Source organism: Thunnus albacares, chromosome 8 (genome assembly GCF_914725855.1).
Source record: "Thunnus albacares chromosome 8, fThuAlb1.1, whole genome shotgun sequence".
Lineage (NCBI taxonomy): Eukaryota > Metazoa > Chordata > Actinopteri > Scombriformes > Scombridae > Thunnus > Thunnus albacares.
Genome location: NC_058113.1, coordinates 19,965,960 through 19,982,782, shown reverse-complemented (window position 1 = coordinate 19,982,782; position 16,823 = coordinate 19,965,960). Strand labels below are relative to the sequence as shown.

Below are 16,823 nucleotides of genomic sequence, written 5' to 3'. Positions count from 1 at the left end.
ACAGTTTCAAACTAAAACAAAAGCAACTACATTAAAATTTAAGTGTGTCAAGTCCATGTCCAGGTTATCGACATTCAAGTTTGAGAGGAATTACAAATCAATATTTGCTACATTATCAATACTGCTACTTTCATACTTCCTGCCACTCCAGTGGTTACTGTCACATCATTTTAAATATGCACATGTACACAGGACAGAAACTTATATGCAAGCACACAAATGAGCACATGCCTCCACACACTCAACAAGATGATATCTAAATCCGCTTTATTCTTACACCCAGATATACACCACCATCATCATCCTCATCATCATGACTGTTGTCCAGAACATCATCATCATCATCATCAAATCATCAAATCATAACCACAATCATTGTCGTAATTTTTAATGCCACACTCAAAATCATCATTTTGACATTATTAGCCTTTTTTTTTCTTTTCAAAAGCTAAAGCTGTGATAAATAAAAAATAAAACATTTGGTCCTTAAATATATAGTCTAGGCAACATGGTATCAGGGGTTAAGACAGAAATGTTACAGGCTTGTTGCTACCCACACAAAACATCAAACATCACTGGACATGGAGCTGAAACAGTGTCGGAGGGGCGACAGAACGACGACACCGCCAATTCAACATGAGGCTGATGGAAGCAGAGAGCAAAGTACCGGGGAAACCGAGAGAAAGGGACAGAGTGTGTGAGCGTCAGAGAAACAGTTAGCAACCAGAGCTGTGAAACCAGATGAAAGGCGGCAAGACAGACAGAGATGAAAGACAAAGAGGCAGAGGAGTGAGGAAGCATACAACAGACCCACAGAGAGGCACGTATTTACACGAAGCCGGTTGGAACAAAACCAAATGAGCCACAGTGCACAGCAGAGCAGTATTGTGTGTCACACACACGCACACACACACACACAAAAAAAACACGATTTACAGAAGTTGTCAGAGTGAACATGTAAGTTTAAAAGTTTGTCTTTGTTCAAAAACTAAACACCACACACCTGGGACAACAAAACTACCAGTGGACTGCTGCTAATTATTCAAATTCATATGAGTATCGACTTTACAGTGATTTTTAAACTCTATATCCTTATAATTATTATTATTATTATTCTGATGAGAAAATATTACACTTTGGTGAAGAATGGGAGACAAGAGGGTGTTGGAGCTGGAAACCAGAGAGTGTCTCTGCTCTATTGCCTGCATTTGAAACTGACACCAAAATAGACCTTCGTCCCAACAGCAGAAAGATTATTATTTTCTCACATTTATTATTATTATCTTCAAGGTCATTTCCCGTTACATGATGAGAAATGTTTCACATGTATTGCTGTTCTCATTGTCAAGAAAATGGAGACTTTTAACACATTTTTTTCTCACTCTTAGCTATTGCTTCCATCTCATTTACTGTATTCTGCATCATATTTCCACTTCAGCTCCCCTGCTTGCTCCAACAATCACTAACACAGATATGTATGTATACACTTGGATGTTTGTTTTTTTTTCAGCTTGCACCAGCCAGTCGACTGACCCAGAGAGTCTTTCTCCTCGATCGATGACATGGTTGAGAGTCACATGAACACCTGATGTTCTAAGACAATCACATCCTAGAGTGAATGCAAATAACATGTACTTGTCCACATGAGATTGGATGTCTGGTGCCAACTCTGACACAACTCTGTTTATCCATGGCTCAGCTAATCAGCACCGGCCACAACATAAGTCCAACATCCTACGACATTTTCTTCTTTTTTACATGTTGGCAGGCAGTTTATGTCTTAGTCCCTCTGAGTCTTTTCTGGCTAATGGCAGCTGGGGGTCCTTTTTCCCCCCTTTAGGGGAGGTGGTGTTAGCAGAGGCAGCAGCTGCCTGTGCTGACTGGGTGGGTGTAGCGGTGGATGCCGGAGAGGTCTTGGCAGGGGTAGAGGGTGCGTTGAGTTTTGAGGAGTGGGTAGGGGCAACTGTGGTGGTTGGCATTTGTTTTGGGGGGTGAGCAGATGCAGGAGAGACACTAGGAGAGGTGGTGGTGGTGGTGGTGGTGGTGGAGGTATGAGAGGAGGAGCTAGTGGAGCTGGGAGTTGGACATAGCGTTGTTGAGGCCAAAGTTGTCGCTGGAGTTGGTTTGGTGGAATGACCCGAGCCTGAAGAGGGGCTTGGAGTGAGGACGGGAGGGGTTTGCTTTACAGGATGAACTGAGAAAGTTACTTTGGTGGGACAGCTAGTGCTAGCAGGTGCTGGGGAAGGAGTTGAAGTTTGGGTTGGGGTTAGAGGCGAGACCTGTTTTGGGATCTGGCTCGAAGTGGGGACCCTAGACCCTGAGCTAAAGACAGGGGGCTGCAAAGGGCTTGGAGTCTGGGATTTACTCAGTGAGGGGACAGATGTAGTAGGGATGGGAGGGGGGGAAAGTGTAGGAGTGAGGGTGTGGATAGGAGTTGGGGTTTGGGAGATAACAGGTGAGAGGGTTTGCGTAGGAGTTTGGGAGGGGGTCGAAGTGCGGGTGCGTGTGGCCTGAGCCACAGTTGGAGAGGGAATTGGGGTTTGGGCAGGACTGGGGCCAGACAACGGAGAAGCAGAAGGAGGTGTGATGGACGCCTTGGCTCTGGGGCTCTGAGGATGTGGCGTTGAAGAGGTGACCAAGGAAGAAGGGGGAGAGGAGGAGGTAAGAGATGACCTGGGCGTGAATGTTTGAGGTAGCGGAACAGGGGTGGAAACAGAGGATGGAGGGGGTGTGGAGGAAGGAGAGGGAGAGGAAGAGCGGGGAGAGGGTGCAGCGATTGGTTTGGGGCGAGGAGTCGAAGAGAGCGACAGCGAGGTTGTTCCTGCTGAAGGAGGGGTGGAGCAGGGAGGAGGTGAGGAAGAGCGAGAGGGGGTCATTGGAACTGGTTTGGGGCGAGGTGTCTGGGAGAGTATGGGGGTAGGAGACGAGGGAGTGGGTGTAGGTGAAGGGGTGGCAGAGGAGAGTGGGGTCTGCTTCAGAGAGGAGGAAGAAACTGCAGAAGGCATGTGTGCAACTGTCGGTGTAGCTATAGAGGCAGTGTGGGGGGTAGATTGTGTGCACGTAGCTGTATTTGCAGAGACTGCCTGTGCTATAGTGGGCTGAATAGGAGCTGCGGCTTGTGCTTGTGTTTGTGTATTAAATGGTATATTTGTTAGCAGCTGCACCGGAGCGTTAGAGGTCAGCATACCAGCACTGCTTCCTCTGGCTAACTGCCCTGCCAGGAAGGGAGCCGCCAGCAGATTACCACCGGAGGCCTTCCGGTGGAGGGGCGGATGAGGCTGCACTCCCATCCAGGAGCGGTGAGGCAGAGTGGGCTGCGAGGCGGACAGCAGCCTGGCCTCCTGGGTGAGTCTGCCTAACGCTGGCAGACCCTGAGAGCTGTTTCCTCCATGACGTAATAGAGCTTCTTTTGCTCCCTGCTGGCTTGTTGCAGAAGTGTTGCCATCTGACAAGGCAGCAGTAACAGCAGGTGGGTTGGTGGTAGGTACCTTGTGGAGGGGTGGAGTTGGTGACCCACCACTTGTCGGGGTTCCAAGAGATCCACCAATCACTGCAGGATGATCAGCCTGGAGGCGGAGGCTGTAATGAACAGTTCTCCCTTGTTGGGCAGGAGTTGGGATAGATGAGGCTGCAGTGGGTGGAGTTTTGGCAATTGGTGGTGATGTCACCCCACCAGGTGGGCCCATGGCTGAGGGGGAGGCAGGAAATCCTCCTCTTGGGGACAAGCCACCCATCCCTCCCATTGCCATCATCCCGATGAGGGAGCTCACAGAGGGGCGAAGGGGCTGTAACACAGGAGCACGAGGAGGCGATAGAGGGAAAGAGGAGGAGGGTGAAGGAGAGACAAGAGGGGAGGGCAGGAAGAAAGCGCCTCCGAGTGCATGCTGCTGCAATTGCTGGAGCTGCTGCTGTTGTTGCTGTTGCTGGTGCATGAGGGCGATGGCTACATTACTGGTGGCAGCTGCAGTCTGCAGGGGGGCATGAACCAGCGGTGCCCAGATGACAGGGCGCGGCCTAGGAGACACTGTGCCGCTTCCTCCCATGACTCCGCTTCTTCCCGCTGCAGCGGCTGCAATGGCATCCTGCATGGCTGGCATGCTGTCGTGTTTGACAATCTGCTGCACCAGCATGCTGTCACAGGAGCCCAGACTACCTGCTGCAAGGCTACCCCCTGCCCCTGGTCCTCCTCCACCCCGACCTCCACCACGACCCATACTGCCACCCAGTGAACCGCCCTGGGATGACTTCCGCAGGAGCACAGAGTTCTTCCTGCCTGTAGAGGGGAAAGAGAAGGGAAACTATGACAAAAAAAATCCTCAAGGATTACTTTGTAGAAGCCAATGATGTCTGCTGAATACACAGCAGACAGATGGGGCTTTACCCTCAAGCTTTTTCTTTGCTGAGAAAATTGCGCATCTTTTATTTCAGCTTTTATTTCCCTGTTTTCAAAGATGAGCTCTTTCCTTTCAGCTGAGGACATGCCTGACAAAGTGCCTTAGAAAATTAGCAGATTTGGTTGGAGAATTGCAAATATTTGGCAAGGTGATTGTAGAATTAATGGACAATCAAGCCACTGCCCAAATAAGACAGTGAGAGATATGCCTTTGCAAATCAGAAATCTACACATTACCAATACGGTCCAATCGGTCAACAGCGACAGTTTCGAAGGCACGCCGCATCATCGGGTGTTCCTCCAACACCTCATTAAAGCTGTCCACACTGAGAGAGTACAGACGACAATATGTATCCGCACGGACACTGGCTGTCCTCCGTCCACGAGTCAATAAACAGATCTCTGAGTGTAGTAGGAGAGACAATGAAAAGAGAAAAAAGAGAATTGGTAAAGAACAGTAAGAAAGGCAGTGAGATAAATTAACCCTACAGTATATCCTTGTACACACACACGAATTGCCATCAGCCTTCATCTTAAACCTCTCAGCTAAGTACCCTCTTCCCAAATCATTTCTAGACAACTTCAACTTCATAAACCACTCTAGATATTCTCACCTCCAAAGTAAGACCCATCACTCAGCTTGGTTTCCTTGTTGCCACGGGTCAGCACACTGACTCGTCCATGTTGGATGAAGTACATCTTCCGTCCGACTGTGCCCTCACGGATGATAAAGTCTGAAGGCTGAAACACTTCAAAGCGAAGCTTGGTCAGCACGGCGGTCACAAAGTTGGGGTCAGCGTTGGCGAACAGTGGCATGTTAGCCACCAGGCTACGGCAGTTAAAGCTGACTATCTCCTAGACGCAGAACAAGAAGCCATAAAGAGAGAAGAGAAGAGATTTGCTGCAGGGAAAGAACACATCATATGTGGTTTGCATGTGTAAATGTGTTGGTGTTTGTGAATTTATTACCTCTTTAAGGGGTTCGCTGAGTTCTCCCAGTATGTTCTCCTCATCAAACATTTTCCCCTGGAAGCGGTGTTCATAGTACTCATGGATCTTTTGCCGGACGTCTGCAGGAAGCTTGTGGAACGACATGTACTGCTCCACCTGCTTGTACTGCAATAACACACAAACACACATGCACAGGTGACGGATCTGCAAAGAAACACAACACACTTTAAAAGGAAAAGAACATAAATGCTTTGGCTTTGATCTAAAAGTGTGCTGAAACATTTAGTTGATTAATTGACTGACAAGAAAATGTATTCACAACTATTGTGATAATTATAATATAATCAAACAAAAACCCAAAGGTATTCAATTTATGATCACATAAGAGACAGAAAAACATCCAATCATCACAAATGAGAAACTGGAATGGGGGAATGTTTGGCATTTTCTATGAAGACAGACTTCAGCAATTTTTTGATTATAAAAATAGTTGACCATTCATTTTCTGATGATTGACAAATTGATTAATCAACTAACTATTTCAGCTCTTCATCTTTGCATTTTGGACTGTTGGCTGGACAAAACAAGCAATTTAAAGATGTCACCTTAAGCTCTGGGAAACTGTGAAGAACATTTTTTACTATTTATGACATTTTATAGACTAAACAACTGATCAGTTAATTGAAGAAATAATCCACAGATTAAATGAATAATGAAAATAATCATTAGCAGCAGCCTTCGTCAGAAATCGATTGAATGAGTCAAGTTGAATGACTAAAGACTAAGCCATAAAGAGTACAGAGGGAGAAATCGATGGACAGAAGGAGAGTCATGTTTCACTTTTTCCTGGTACTGCCGTCGCGAGGAGTCCAGTGACTGGATGAGAGCGGTGGCATGGCCGATGAACATGGCGTAGCAGGTGGCGCCTACGATCATACTGAGCATGGTGAGCCACACATCAGTCATGCCTTCTGGAGCCTGGGCACCGTACCCAATACACAACATGTGGCTCATGGCTTTGAAGAGAGCATAGGAGTACTGCACGCCCCATGTGTCATTCTGTGAGTGGGAGAGACAGACAGAAGAGGAGAAAGAGGGTGACAGGGAAGTAAAAGAAGTTTCAAGTGTTAATTAACGAGGTGCTCCAATATTGAATTGTTCTTACATATAGGAGCTTTTTCCTCTCAGAGATTGTTTGCCACACCACTTCAGCTGACATGAGCAGATCAATTTAATTGCCAAAACCGACTCTGCTGCTTCAAAACAGATTATTTCTGTGATTATTTCATAATAAATATGTACAATATAACCACACAGACATTAAAAGGGAAGCCACCATACATTATTAATAAATAAGATAGGAACAGCCTCTATTTGTGTGCGCCTTCTGTTTTAGGTTGTGTGTGAGACCAATTACTAAGATGTTAATGGTCCAATGGATGAGGGGACTTTCTCAAGGGAAAATCCCAGCATCAGCCTGCTTAGCAACAGTCACCCAGGCAACCACTGAGACATGAGTCAGCTATTCATACAGCCGTGTATCTGTGTGCAGCCATCGGCGTGTATGTCCGTGTGACTGCACACACGTGACAAAATCTCCAGCAGATCCCTAGGCCTTCGACTGTTTGCATGCGTTGACACTTCCACCTCATCTCTGTTGAGGTTTTTAATTGGAGAATCTTTTTTTTTTTTTGGTGATAATGACAGTCAATTTTATTCCAACTGGACATGTTGCTGCATGAGCCAATTAAAGCAGATAAGGACCAAACAATGTCAAATCTGATAAACATCCTCATTCTGCACACACACAGATAACCGCAAACCAGGCCTTTCAGAATCTGAAATAAATATTGTGCACACTGTTCAAACATGCTGAGATATCACTTTGTGTGTTTTCATTTAATCCAAACTAAACATTGTGTCTTTTTTTGTTTATCATACAATAAACTCATTCACAGAAACATATTAAGAATAATACAGTCAAACACATGAACACACATGCATATATGCAGGCTGCTGGTTAGAGACTCACCACCATCAGGTTTTTAGAAACCCAACAGTCAGGAGGGAAGTCCTGCAGCATGGGGACGAGGAACTGGAGACAGCCGTCCCAGTGGCAAAGCAGCAGCATCATACCAATCAGATTCACAATCCTCACCATGGCACTGGCAAGGTCATAGGTCATGTGGAAGATCTGAGGAGGAGCAGAGGGGAAGAGGAGGGGAGACACATGGAAGGAAGAGGAGTAAACTGTACAGGGTTTCATTTCAAAGTTGTTCAAAATCCATTTTGGAAAGTAAAAAATTCAAAATATGGTAGTTATTCTACCCTAAAAATGCTATTTCATAAGAAAAGAGCTTGTGATGAGTCACACCTTAAATATTAAATGGGTTCTGAGCTACCTCTTTTACACAAACATCTCTTTCTCTTTGACTCTGCTCTCTGTTTTCCTGGTCTCTGTTTCTCACCTCCTCCCACTGGTGGATGTAACGGATGAGTCTGGAGAGGCGGAGCAGGCGCAGCAGGCTCAGGATTTTAGTAAAGCGGACGATGCGCAGCGCTCTGGCTGTCCTGTAGACCTCAGAGTCCAGACTGTCTACCATCAGGAAGATGTAGTCCACCGGGATGGACGACACAAAGTCCACGAGGAACCAGCTCTTCAGGTAGTTCTGGCGGATCGCCCTGAGTGAGAGGAGGATAAAGGACCAGTGACAGTCCTCATTTGGCAAACTAGCTTTGTGGATGTGTTTCCAACATTTGCCTGGCATAAAACACTTCTCATCAATATTCAGCAGGAACGGTGTTGGAACGTGAACTAAGCTCTGCCACTGGCTGCACATCACCTTTTCATATCTCACACATGGATTTGGTTGGGTACAAACCCAGCAGATGGCCAGAAGAGCACATTTAAATTTATGGCAACAGAGCTGCTGTATTGATATTCTAGACTGCACACAGACACACACACACACATAAACAATCCCAGCACCTTTCAGACATACGAGTAATACAGTTGTTTCTACTGACCTGGGGTCTAGCAATATCTCAGTGTTGTCTTCCTTGATGATGCCGGTCCGGAAGTTGAGAACCAAGTCGACCATGAAGAGAGTGTCCGAGACCACGTTGAAAATGATCCACGAGGGAGTGTTCTCGTCTCTAAAGAACGTGATGCCGACTGGCAGGATGATTAAGTTCCCCATCATCAACATTAACATCAACAGGTCCCAGTAGAATCTAGACAGAGAAAAACTTATTCAACTGTGTTCGACTGTATCTCTGTTAGTGTGAATATGTCTGTAGCGCCGTACTGAAAGTCTAAGACTGTTTACTTTAATTTTCCTATAATTCTTATGTTCTTAAATGTACATATTTGCTCATAGGCCTTTTCGACATAAGACGTACATGTATTTGACATAGACGGAAAACTACAGGTGTGAATAATAAAGTTACTACTAGAACTACTTTTTCACGGCAGACATTTTGACATGTCACTACAGGAAGAACACAGGTGATACTAATAAAGTTAACAATGGCTTGGTACCAGTTATTCCATTTATTAATTACATCTGTGTTCTTCATGCATGTCAAATGTCAATAACTGGAATTACTGGTTTACTGGAATGACTTACTGAGACACTTAATGGTACAAAGCCATCGTTAATGTCATAAGCATCGCCTGTGCTTTTCCTGCTATGTCAAGTCAAAATTTATGCAGTGAAAAGGTCAGTTTAAGCAAGTTTTTAGTTTGTAGTGTGTTCACACTGAAAAAAGTGCCAAAATGAAATATATTCAAACCAGACAGTATGCACACAAAATATCTCAGATTTTTGAGTGTGCTGCGGTGTGCTGTTGATGCATACTATTCTCCCACAATGCAATGCACAAAGGAAATGGAGAAGCTGAACAAAATGACATGCTGTAGCCGTATGTTTATTTGTGAAGTTTAATTGGCAGTAACACTCCAAAGTTGCAGTTGCAAATTGATGCATCACCTCCTGTTAGTATAAGATGGTTACATATGTTGATTTTTTGGTATTCTAACTGCTTAAACAGTAGACTATGCTGACTAGTATACACTGCATAGAAATAGTATGTAGTAGGCACTTGGGACACAACTAGTGTCACAGCCAGAACTGAGCCATCGTTAATGTTATTAGTAGCACCTGTGCTTTTTCTGCAAAATGTCAAAATGTGAAAAACACCTGCTGTTGTATTCAATACTTACTTTAGCTTTGGCAACCTACAAAAATAGAGCTTGTTTACTTGATTTTGAGAGAACAATATGTGAATATAGAGACTGCCTCCTCTAGTCTTTCTCTACTTCTGCCTGTACCATCCTGTCTTTCAGTTCTTCCTTCATATATATTCTTGGTTTAAATTTTTCCTGCATATAATTTCCCCATTTTTACATTCCCCTGAGTCAGAGAGTGAGTGTAAAAACTTGGGGATCATCCGAGACAGTAAGAAGTGCAAATTCCTCCCTTGCTTTTTTCCAAGTCATCCGAGAGTGATGCATATGAATGTTTCCCTCAAGACAGTTTCATCCTTTGCAAACACCTTGGCGACATAAAGTATACCTGTTATCTTTCATACAAGCCGGCCAGAAGTGAACAGAATTTAATTGAAAAAGAGAGACAGACGGACATGCAGGGACAGAGGGAGACAAATGATCAGTCACCTTGGGGAGCCTCATCAATCTGTATTTCATGCTGGAGGGTATTACTGGATTACTTAGCCCTCTCATGAAAATTCAGGGAAACAGTCATGTCGTTGGTATGGTGAAAGTGATTAAAGTATGACAGAAGGGACGATCCAATCATTTGGAGAAGACTTCTGTCATATCTCTGTCTCTTTCCTCCTGATTTCTTTATCAATCACCTTAACCCATAGCGATAACTTGCTTCCTCTTGCATCCTCTCTCTCCCTCCACTGTCTCTCTTTCTGTCAGAAAGTAAACTCAAGCTCTGTAGTCGATTGCTATTGAGCTCTAATTTAGTAACACAACCTCATGATGTGACGCTGCTACTAGACTGATGAAGATTAAGTATGAGTCATCACTTTGCCCCACACCACACACACACACACACACACACACACACACACACACACACACACACATACACACTTCTCCCTGACTTTGTCACTTATACTGACAGACGTATCACTTTATAATCACTGGCAATAAATACAGGGATTACTTACAGCAACACAGACGCGGCGATTCTGTAGCTGTTGTGACGGAGATGAGGATTTATTCCTGACCTTGAGGATGCACTTCGTTAACTTTGATTATAGGGAACAATTCTATAAATCACTTCATAAAACACTGTATGTTTATGTCTACCAGTGATATTTTATATATAAGAAAACCCAAAATCTTACTTTTTGGTGGTACGTTATGTTCTGATGAAAGGCGTGACCTGACAACGTTTCTTTTGGATATTTAATGCACTATATCCTCCAGGCAATGACTCCCATTTATCCTTTGTTAATATTATGGTTGTGTATGATAGCTTTCTCTGTATCTCTAAACACAAATACACACACACACCAGCATCATTATCATATTGATTGCATTGTGGCAATGTTCCCCTCTGTCTAATCAGACAACTTGCACCGATTTAAATGTTAATCTCTCTTCAATAATGTTTTAGTTTCTTGCGTAACATAATAGATGACACTTTACATGTCACTGCACATTAATCAGCCTCTGTTTACTGGATTTCGCTGTTCTCAGTGTGATGTGGCAGCTGACATGAGCCCAGAGTAACACCAAACAAGTGAGAACGACCACACAGACACGAAGATGTCAGATCCAAACTAAAAATGATGTGAGGCTAAAAATCTGACAAGGTGTGACTTCTGATCTCCTAACGGTGGAGTGACGTATACGTGGCTACATGCACGCGCACGTGTGTTTAGTCAAGTGCACACAAACACACACATAGGAATTGCAAATGCAATCAAAGCTGTTCTCCTCGACCTCATCAGTATTCCATCTTGAACATGAACAGGTGCTGGAAGAGAAGTGACCTGCATCTACCTGCTCAGCTGTTGTCAAACCAAACACTAATTCTACTGTAATTGAGGCCAAGTGTCTCCTGTGCGGCCTGTGATTGGTTCCCTGTTCGCAGTTGGCCAGATGTCAGTTCTGAGCAAGTTTCCACCCATCATCCTGCCACACAACAAGCACAACAGCAACCGGCTATTATATAATAATTCTCTGTTACTATACTCTATGTGCAATGCCACCAACCCTGTTTCAACACGACTCATCTTTGTTGACAGTCAAACTGTCTTTCTGTGTTTTTATCATATTTGTATGCCTCCCAATGTGCCAGTGCGTACTGTCTCTTCACCTCTTCTTCTTCTCGTTATGTATTCTTATAGGTGCAGCAGCGGCACATCTTTTCTTAATGAGGTGAAGGGCGTGTGAGCTTATCAGCAGACTCAATGATAACAGACCCACACACACACACACACAGACACACGCTCTTGTGTTGAAGGTCAATACCGGGACAAAAACACATAAAAGGGTTTTAGAAGTAATCTGCCTTTTCTTCTCTTGCTCCGGCCGCACAAAGTTCCTCTACAGACATCGCTCCAGACTACAGGTACTTAAATGAAAAGTTAGATGACTGAATTATGCATAATGCATACTCAACGTGCATAATTCAGAGTGTTCATCCATAATTGATCAAAATTCAATTGTAACTCTCCAATGGGATAGATGGGGCTTCTAAAATCTTTGGATAACTTGCAATGAATATCAATAAGCGCAGGAGGGACTGAGATTCATTCATCCACCCTTCCCTCCATTCCTCACTGACCTCATTCACCATGTCACCTGTGAGCAGACTCATAAGAGGCACTTGTGAGTTATCATCAAATTGACAGACAATACAAAAAGACTCAGTGTGTGTGTATGTGTGTGTGTGTGTGTGTGGCTGTTGAGACAAAAGTGGGCCAGGAGTCTTGGGGATCAAGTCATCAATTGTTGCTGCAGTCAGCCTGGAGATGCTGTCTCCCTCTGCTGTCCACCTGTACATTTTTATGAGTAAATTTATGCAAAGTCTCTTAAAGAATCACACAGTACCATGTCTGGGTACGCCTAGCATGTTAGTAAATACATATAAAAGTGTGCATGTGGGTGTATGCAATTGTGCAATTGTGTGTTTGAGAGATGCTGGCAGACATTCAGAAAACTGCCCTCACACACTCGCCTCCATTCAAGAAAATGGAAACTAGAGAAACATTTTTTTATGAGAATTCACCACCAGGTTCGTCTTCACTCCTTCACTCAAGGAAACCAAAGACTAATACCATTGATAGTCATTTTCACCTCAGGCCTTATTGATTCCCATGCTAAATGTTCAGTGTTCATCTCAGGTAGCAGAAAAATCTAAATCCTCACATGAAGTCACCAGCAGGGAGTGCTGTGCTGGGTTCATCCACTGTTCACATGCAAATATGCTTAACATTTTGCCTAATTGACATGGAAGGCATCTCTGGCTCCCTGATCAGCCAAACACCTCTTGGCTAAATTTGTCCTCCTAATTTGCATCTGCTCATGTCTGTCGCCCTCGAACTTTGATGCTATTTTCTTCTGGAACAATCAGGCTATGATTAGGATCTATAAGGAGTAATTTTTCTCTTACTATCTTACAACTGGGGACCTGCCATTACTGTGTGGTGTCTGAACTGGAGGACTGGTTACCTACACACTGCCCTTTACATAAACACCTCTCCCTCTGCTCCCAGGACTCTTCATCCACTCCGCTTTCTCATTCTGCCTTTTAACCTTTCATACATCCTCTGCTTCTGTTTCCTCTGGAGATTTAGTCTCCTATTGCCTTTCTATACACAACACTTGGGTCCCCAGTACAATATATTTAGCCTCCTGCATGTCCTTTTCCCCTCCCAGTTGTCCTCAACATTTCCCTAGTTAACAAGTGAAGAGGCTGCTAAATGTATGATCTGTTTCTGTTTCCTGCTCCTCCCTCCACTTAAATGTCTCATTAAGGAAGCACAATGTCAACTTACTCTGAGCCATATTTCCACCAAAAGTACATTATGCTGCACGCTGTGTGTGTGTGTGTGTGTGTGTGTGTGTGTGTGTGTGTGTGTGTGTGTGTGTGCATGTGTGTGTGTGTGTGTGTGTGTGTGTGTGTGTGTGTGTGTGTACCTGAAGTCACTGTAAGGGTGTATGATCCACGCCCCTGCTGATTTCAGTCTTTCCTGCTCCAGTGCAACAGCTTTGTGGGATCCGAACATGCGCAGGCTGAACTTGTTGACCCCTGGCTGAAGCATGGCTCCAAACTGTCTCTGGATGAAGGTGCTCTGGTTGGAGGTGCTGTAGTCCTCCCCGTCCAGCCCAATGCCAAACCCACCCAGTCCAGACTGGCCCACCAGCTCGGGGGTCCCTGCAGTTGTGTTGCAGGCCGTAGTGGTGGTGGTCTCTGGGCCAGTGGCCACCACCATCACTCCAGTCCCGGTGGAGGAGGTGGAGGCCAGGGCGGCGCGGGACGCGGCGAAGCCCACTGAGCGCGGCGGTGGATGGGCTGAGGAGGAGGAGGAGGGCGGAGGCGGCAGGGGCACCGGGGTAGTTGGCGTGCCTGCTGAGCGAAAGGGAAGGCCATCCCTAGTGGAGGAGCTCATGATGGAGAGGCGACGGCCGCGACCACCTGAAGAAGTGCTGTCTGCCCCGAAGGAGCCCCTTTCTCCTTCCAGTGAGGCCTGGGACAGCCTGTAGCCCGGGGAGGGCAGGCTGCCCTTACTGCGCCGCTTCGAGTCCCCCCCATTACGCCTGGGGAGGCTGTCACCCCCAGAGCCCCCGGTACTACCGGGGGTACCCACACCTCCAGCCACCCCATCCATCCCACCTCAGGGAGGAGGAGGAGGAGGAGGGTCAGGGGAGGGTGAATATAACCTATAACTACCTGAAAACTACTGTATAGTGTAGTCGACCTGTCCAGATTACATAGGTGAGAAAGTCAATGTCAATTTGAATGTTAAATTCAAGAAGCTAAAGAAAAGTGGTCTCTCTGTGTCTAGTCATTCTCTTGGAGCCAACAGCTCACACCTCCGCCCTCTCTCCGCCGATGTGGCCATCCTTACCTCAGTGCCCTTGGAAAAAAGCCCCATTCAGACATGAAATCCTTCAGCCTGCCAGTGTGACGCCAGCAGCTTCACTTTTTCTCTTTTCTTAACGTGTCTCGTTTGTCCTTACAGATGTTTCTGTACAATTCCTCCTTCCTCGTCCTTGAAACGTCGCTCTCCGCCCGAGGCCCTCCCTCTCCTCTCCACAGCCGCCCTCAACGCTCCGACGCCGGTCATATTGGCACCGGATTCCCGGTCTTTTGTAGATGACGGATCTCGCCGCTCATTGGCCGTTGGTGCCCTGTCTGTGTGCCTATGTCCAGGCTGATCACCCAGTTTTGCTATTTTCAACATATATCATTATGTAAGGAATGATTTGAGAGGTAAGCTAATCATCAGCGGATGAATGACAAGGACACTTGATCCGCTGTCAGGAGGGAGGGATGGGTTGTTAATGGACATAAGGGACGCATATAATAGGCGCACACGGGCGCTCACACTTCGAGGCGCACTGATTCATTGTGACACGCACAATGCCAGCAACCAGAAACACGCACACAGAAAAAAACAGACCGACAGGGACACACAAGACGGTGGAAACAAGTCCTACCCAAATCTAGCCCATGATTTCACGGAATCCGCGGCATGTTGTCATTTTCAGTATCCGAGCGGAAAAAACATACTCATCATGATGGAAGGCGCGCCGAAATGTTGCCTGCCCGTGACCGAAGCGCTCACGCAGCCAGAGCTGATACTACCGGCTCTACAATAGGGATGTTTTGTAAAACTGATGCCGGAATTAACTTGGTCAGGTGTTCAGAGTCTGACGCCCAAAATCGTGTGCTCTCTCATCAGCAGCCATGTATTCCCACTTCTGCCGACTTTCAATGACACTGTGTCCACAGACTACAGAGATACGGCGCTGTCCTTCTCCCTCTTACGGCACCGTGGGCACATACATTAGGCTCATTGAAACGGAGTAAGCTGCTCCGAGACAAAACGTGCACACGCCGCCTTAAAAAATGAAACAACTTGTTGAGCGTTTAAGGCGGCTGCTCCTCCGCAGACTGCTCAGAGCCGACGCAGACTCGCCTAAAGCTGAAATCCACTTCTCACTCTGACTCAACACTCAGAGGTCGAGCAGGCACATCCACAGAGGCGCGCAGCGCATGCAATTGAAATATTAAATAAATAAATGTGCATTTAAAGGTCTGGATCTAATCGGCCTGTTGCCATGGCATCCGCATCCCCATCATCAGTCCCCCAAGGCCGCATGCCCGGCCGGCGCAAGACGCACGCATCCCTCGCAGGTACAGGTTGCGCGTCATCCTCTCTCAGCGAGGGAGTGCGTGATGGAGAGAGCGATGATGAACCTTTATTTAAATTTCCAAACCCTTTTAATACAATGGTGAGAAGTTAGTGAGGAACGAACCTGAAGTAAAGCTCAAGTGTTTTATACCTCGGGAATAATTAAGAGAGCTGATATATGATGGTAGTAAGAGGCACGTTTCCTCTAAAATGCACCATTAGTATTTTGTCATCAGTTATGAACTAAGAGCTGAGTGGTGAATGGCATCAAGGTGTTTTAAAAATGACATCCAGTGGTGAAAAGTTACTAAATAGATTTACTCAAGTACTACACAGGTAACCTAGAATTTTGAGGTACTTTTAGTTAATATTATGTTACAAAAATCTACTCAGTTACATGTCAAAAGCTATTATTTAACAGCTATACCGCTACATTGCAGATTCAGATTAAGACTCAGTTTACAAAATATGATGCCATTTCATAGATTAATAACCAACCAACAGTTAAAAATAGCATCAGCTTCTACAAGCTACGTAGTTAAATTGCTGCTTATACTTTAATGAATGAATAATGAGCTTTTACCATTGATATCTTTGTACAGCAGGATCTTTATTTGTAACAAATAGTAGTAGGCTATTTGAGTGCTGCACAATATTACGACTCCACTGAGAGCTGCTGCTCTTTCTGCAGGACTTTTTAAAAAGGAGGCCGCATTTAGAAGTACATTCAACTCTCCAAGTGCTTTAAATGTGTTTGAAGGATAAATTGTCATTAAGCCAGCCACAAATATACTTACAGTAGCTAACATGCTCTATGGTTATTAGAGGCAGAAAAATAATTTGATAAACTGTAGGAGGAGGATTCAAGGCACATTATAGAGCTGGAAAGGATACTCTAAAGGAGGGAACCTGCAGAAGAAAAGACGAGGACGTCACATAGTCAAGACATGAGGAACAGAGATAATTAGTTTACATAAGGACAGTATGCAGATGTGGGCATCTGGGTCATCTCAGTGGACAAAAGGGTGTAGTCCAAATACTCGTCATCTCCACATTTCCCGGCACAGCTCAT

At 45.3% G+C, this 16,823-nt stretch overlaps 1 protein-coding gene across 1 annotated transcript; it reads right to left on the bottom strand.

The window, feature by feature from the left end:
* Window positions 1–250: 250 nt before the first annotated feature.
* On the bottom strand, window positions 251–16,659 carry LOC122986941 (potassium/sodium hyperpolarization-activated cyclic nucleotide-gated channel 2). Its single transcript, XM_044358482.1, has 9 exons — window positions 13,530–16,659; window positions 8,372–8,578; window positions 7,813–8,026; window positions 7,377–7,538; window positions 6,185–6,403; window positions 5,363–5,509; window positions 5,008–5,248; window positions 4,631–4,795; window positions 251–4,273 (listed from the first exon to the last, which is right to left on the bottom strand). Exons 1-9 carry the CDS (start codon window positions 14,219–14,221, stop codon window positions 1,755–1,757), a joined length of 4,566 nt encoding a protein of 1,521 aa, XP_044214417.1. The 5' UTR covers window positions 14,222–16,659; the 3' UTR covers window positions 251–1,754.
* Window positions 16,660–16,823: the final 164 nt, after the last annotated feature.